The sequence below is a fragment of the Penaeus japonicus genome, unplaced genomic scaffold (assembly GCF_977035675.1).
Source record: "Penaeus japonicus unplaced genomic scaffold, GWHDUDI00000001_assembly GWHDUDI00000013, whole genome shotgun sequence".
In the NCBI taxonomy this organism is placed as follows: Eukaryota; Metazoa; Arthropoda; class Malacostraca; order Decapoda; family Penaeidae; genus Penaeus; species Penaeus japonicus.
Genome location: NW_028234415.1, coordinates 37,551,146 through 37,556,145, shown reverse-complemented (window position 1 = coordinate 37,556,145; position 5,000 = coordinate 37,551,146). Strand labels below are relative to the sequence as shown.

Below are 5,000 nucleotides of genomic sequence, written 5' to 3'. Positions count from 1 at the left end.
ACAAAAAAACTGAACAGTTTATGTAGATGTACTCCCGGCGTCCAGTATGACTCCCGATGCTTCAAAGAAAATTTGTAAGGAACATTTGCATCTTCAGTATTGTTTTCGCCCTTATAAGCTTCGCAAAACTGCCCCATTCTATTCCGCAAACTATCTCTATGCTTTTGTTCTGTGGAAGGCCCTCGAAACTCCCTCTCTCCGAGCACACATGTAGTCCTTCACACCCACACTAATTTGCTTCTCCGCCCTCGGTAACTGTGTATATAAAAGCATAACATAACAATTCCAGGTACAAAGTGATAAGCGTAGTTCCCAGAAATGCCGAGGACGCTACCGTAGTCAGGCGTGCTGTTGCCGCCCTCCAGCTTGAGCAATGGACGGACCCGCGCGCCCCTGGACTTCCTGTGGACGTCATGGTGCCCCCGAAACTCGTCCAGGGCTTCCTCAATGGTCTCAGGATCCGCGGAATCCCCAACTCTGTCAAGATCAACGACGTTCAGGCGTAAGTTCAATGTAGAATGGAATAATAAAGATAATTACTGATAATGCCAATACCGACGAAACACTGTTGGTTGTGGAACAGGATTATAATGGGAAACACTGCAGATGTTGCTGCTATCATGGATAGTAGTAATGATAATGATGATAACACTGATAAGTACATCAGTAAGATGATGTTACTAATGTGTCAGTTCTAATGTTAAGATCCCCAAACATAGGTTAGGTTAGGTTATTACAATTACGCTGATAAAATCCTAAATTCCCAAAATGAAAGAATGAGTCTAACCACACCTAAACCACTAGACTAATCGACGAGCAGATGGCCACCCAGAGGTCAGCTAATCCAAATCCTCGAAAGTTCGACCACACATCCTACCACACACTTGACCAGGTGAGGAAGTTGGCAAGGGGAAGTTTCAGAGATGATGGATAATGAAGTTGAACAACGAATGAACTTGTCACGTTAGCGTGTGAGTGAGATGACCAGAGAATGAATTGGAGATAAGTGCTAGTATTTTTCAAACTATTGAAAATCAAATTTCCTTCACAAAACAACCTGTAAAGAGGAAACAAACTGGGAAATTTCAGCTAACCTGAATTTTTTTTACTGACCTAAAGCGTTATGCAGTAAGTCAAACAGAAGTTGCATGCGTCTGTATTTGCTGTAGAATATTTCTAACTCAACTTTTCTCGATTGGAGACATTGGTATAAAAGCACTCTGCATGTCACCTTACTTTACCAAGATCTGACATTCACCTTATTTTATTATAAAAATGTAATAAGCAACAGGTATGGTTGTTCAACAAGCGATCCGTATGTCCTTGTTGCAACCCTCGGTCTCAAAAACCTCACGGGGATCAACAGTAAGATTTATTCAAAACTGCTGACTTGAGACTAGGCGATATATATCATTTACTGAGACGATGAATGTAAACAAAAGAGTGAATGTGAACGAGTCAGTAAAGCAGTCAATGTGTGAATAAGTAAGGTACTTCAGAAGATGAGGGAAATGATGTTTGTTGAGTGAAATAGTGAATGAATTGATCATCTTATGAGTGAACCAGTGGGCGATATGGCCTCTGTATGAACAAATGCTTAGGATGAAAAGCTGTTCAGTGACTGTGGGAATAAGCGAATTACAATCTTGAATCGGATTCTTTACAATATCAGGATCAGGGATCATAAGGAAAAATAACTTGTTTACCTTTCATAGCAAATTACGTTCTCTTTAATAACCTTCCAAATTTTGCATCTCGTCTTGATAAAGTGAAGTAAATGAAAGATATTTTCCCATAGAACTTATTACCAGAAACAATGGAAGTACTCATCTAGAATTGACGTTGCTAAATACTACACCTTGACAAAAGACGGTGGAGAAAATCAGTTTGGGTCAGACTGAACCCTCTTAGTGTCTTACCTTTACGTCCACAGATCTACTCCATCTTGGACGCCGTAGAGAGTGATTTCAGCGACATGGTTTCCACCTACACTGCTGGAACTACGTATGAAGGACGCCCAATCCGTGCAGTTAAGGTATTTATTTAACATCTACTTGCCTCGTCACACAGAATAAAAACTCGATTACTTGACATTAGCATATGCAAAATCCAGAAGAAGAAAAAAAAGTTTTAGAAGTGAAATTATAATTTCTTATCGTCCGCTAGATTTCATCTGGCAGCGGCGACAACAAAGAGGTTGTGTGGATTGACTGCGGCATCCACGCTCGTGAGTGGATCGCCCCGGCTACCTGCCAATGGATCATGGACAAGCTGACCTCAGGTTACGGCAGCGACAGCGAGGTCACGGAACTCCTTGACTCTTACGACTTCCATATCATGCCCTCTGTTAACCCCGATGGCTACACCTTCACTCATAATACCGTGAGTCGCAACTCGTTTTCCAAGTAGAACTGCATTGAAAATGTCACCCTGTTACACTAAGGCAATTCTATAGATACAGCATGAGAGTAAAGTAGTGATAGATGCCTTAGCGATCGCAAATTTAACAGGTAAATGCACTGTTCTTGAAAAATAGTAATTCTCTGGCATAAAATATTCTATAGGCTGGTTACCACATTGTCATGTATAATGTCTATGCTGTGAGATGCAAATTTCATCACAGCAAATAGACTTATCTGGTGGGGGTCGATGTTATTTAACTAACTTACCGATAATATATGATAAATGCCCATGAATGTATCAGAACCGTCTGTGGCGTAAGAACCGTGTGCCATATGGCAGTCTGGGATGCCACGGCACTGACCCCAACCGCAACTTCGACTCTGACTTCGGTGGCCCTGGAACCTCTAACAGCCCTTGCTCTGACATCTACCATGGTAAGGCTCACAAAAAAGTCATCTGACTCATATGTTGCTAACAACATGCAGTATGCATTCCCGGTCTTTTGTAGGTTGTAAACAATATGCTATCGTATTTATTCTGTCTCTCGGTTACCTTCTTGTTTTGTCTCATATTTTTATCTCTCTTTATCCGCATGTACTTTCTTCCTGAGTATACGTTTTCTACACTTTCTCTTGCAGGACCATCCGCTTTCTCAGAGGCTGAGTCGCAAGCTGTCAGAGATTCAGTCCAGGCTTTGGCTTCTCAAATGAAGGTGTTCTTCACTATCCACTCCTACTCTCAACTCTGGATGACCCCCTACGGCTATACTTCCAGTCTTCCTGCTAACTACGATGATCAGGTGAGAGAGAGAGAGAGAGAGTGAGAGTGAGAGTGAGAGTGAGAGAGAGAGAGAGAGTGAAAGTGAGAGAGAGTGAGAGAGAGTGAAAGATTACTAACAAATCAAATAGATGGTTAGCGACCTAACAGGAAAATGTATGATATAACAATGTGATAACAACTCATATAACCGTGTTCTTATCCCCAGTACCGTGTATCTGGAGTCGGCGTCAACGCACTCACTGCCGTCCATGGAACGCGCTTCCAATACGGAAACATCGCTGATACTATCTGTGAGTGAGACTTGCTTACTTAAACAATTAGACTCAACTAGCTTAATGCTCAAGTTATTTCCCCCTAAAGCAATTAACCAGTAACTATAATCTGCATCACCACCCCCCTCCCCCTCAACAGACCCCGCAGCAGGAGGTAGCAGCGACTGGGCTTACGATAGCGCTGGAGTCCAAATGGCCTTCGCGCTGGAACTCCGAGACACCGGAAACTTCGGCTTCCTGCTTCCCGCTGACCAGATCGTTCCCGTAGGCGAGGAGACCTGGGCTGGCATTGTGGCTGCCATCAAAGCCATCTAAAGAACTCGGCTCTCGATGACGGTTGTGTTCTGTACGTTTTCTGTTGTGAAGCGAAAGGGTACATGATTCACACTTTCAGAGATCTAGGTAGAAAAATCTTTCTGAATTTATAGTGGAATAAAGTGGAAAAGAATCTTCAGGTTTGTGTTTTTCAAAGTCGTTTTCCGAGATTTTACCTCTGGCTGCATAGCATGTGCTCCGAATTTCTCATTATTTCTCAGTAATGGACTTTGATTCTGAGGTACACAAAAAAATGTGAGAGCAGATCTCTTATAACTTGGCATATTTTGAGATGACGTCAAAACTTACAATCTATGCGACGTAAACGGACAGATTGCAAAAGTTCCTATTCCTATTATTCATGACAGAACAATGATTTACTACTCACTTGATTTTTGTATTGTTATATACATTTATATGTTTTAAAGATTGGTATTGATTGGACGTCACCAAAAGAGAAAATATATAAAATTAAGACATATCTGAACTCACGAGAACATAATGCATCGGTAAAATGGTTATCACATTTGAAAGCAAATGGATTTATCTCTTGCGTAAAAGGTGATTTTTTTATATACTATGCATCAAGATAACATGATCCTTTTAATGAATCCCACCAGGAACCTAACTACTGTCTTTCTTTAGGTATTTCAGACGTAAGCTCTTGACATTAATTCTATCTGGTTTAACAGATAAACGGGTAAAGCCAAAACCGTACTCAAAAAACTCATTCATCGGTCTCCCACTCTTGTAATTTCAGTCACACTCTATGGGTGTATATATCATTTGATATAATTTATATGATGTAATTATATGAAAAATATCTATTATGCCTATCAAAGAATAATGCAATTATGGCCATTGATGATGAGATTCGAGTCTGGTTCTGTCGGTACATGGTCATGGCTATTCATGCCTTGGAGAAGAGCGTTCTCTTGTAATTTGGTAATTAATTTTAGCCAGTGTGTTAATTAGTTAAAGGGTGGGGGTCTCATGAATCTGGTACATGGTAAATCCGACAATCATATACTATCTAGAAGATAAAACCAAGTAGACTGAAAATGCAAATGATATATTTATGAGTAAAACTGAAACTCAGCTTTTGCAGATTTTTGTAAACTTTCACCTCTGGTGGTAAGTCATTCTTCTATTATGAATAGTTCTGAAAATATAGGATATATGATTTAGCGGGTCACTAGTTGTTCACCCTTGCCCTTTTCACGTACCCTA

General features: G+C 40.7%; 1 protein-coding gene across 1 annotated transcript in view; it reads left to right on the top strand.

Moving 5' to 3' along the window:
• The window catches only part of LOC122267100 (carboxypeptidase B), a 4,467-nt gene extending 560 nt beyond the window's left edge, over window positions 1-3,907 (top strand). Inside the window, exons 2-9 of the mRNA XM_043037088.2 lie at window positions 290-502; window positions 805-892; window positions 1,934-2,035; window positions 2,167-2,382; window positions 2,705-2,837; window positions 3,042-3,202; window positions 3,389-3,473; window positions 3,595-3,907. Coding sequence (XP_042893022.2) covers window positions 290-502; window positions 805-892; window positions 1,934-2,035; window positions 2,167-2,382; window positions 2,705-2,837; window positions 3,042-3,202; window positions 3,389-3,473; window positions 3,595-3,770 — 1,174 coding nt within the window. The 3' untranslated portion in view covers window positions 3,771-3,907. The remainder of the gene's footprint in view (window positions 1-289; window positions 503-804; window positions 893-1,933; window positions 2,036-2,166; window positions 2,383-2,704; window positions 2,838-3,041; window positions 3,203-3,388; window positions 3,474-3,594) is intronic.
• The last annotated feature ends 1,093 nt before the right edge of the window (window positions 3,908-5,000 follow it).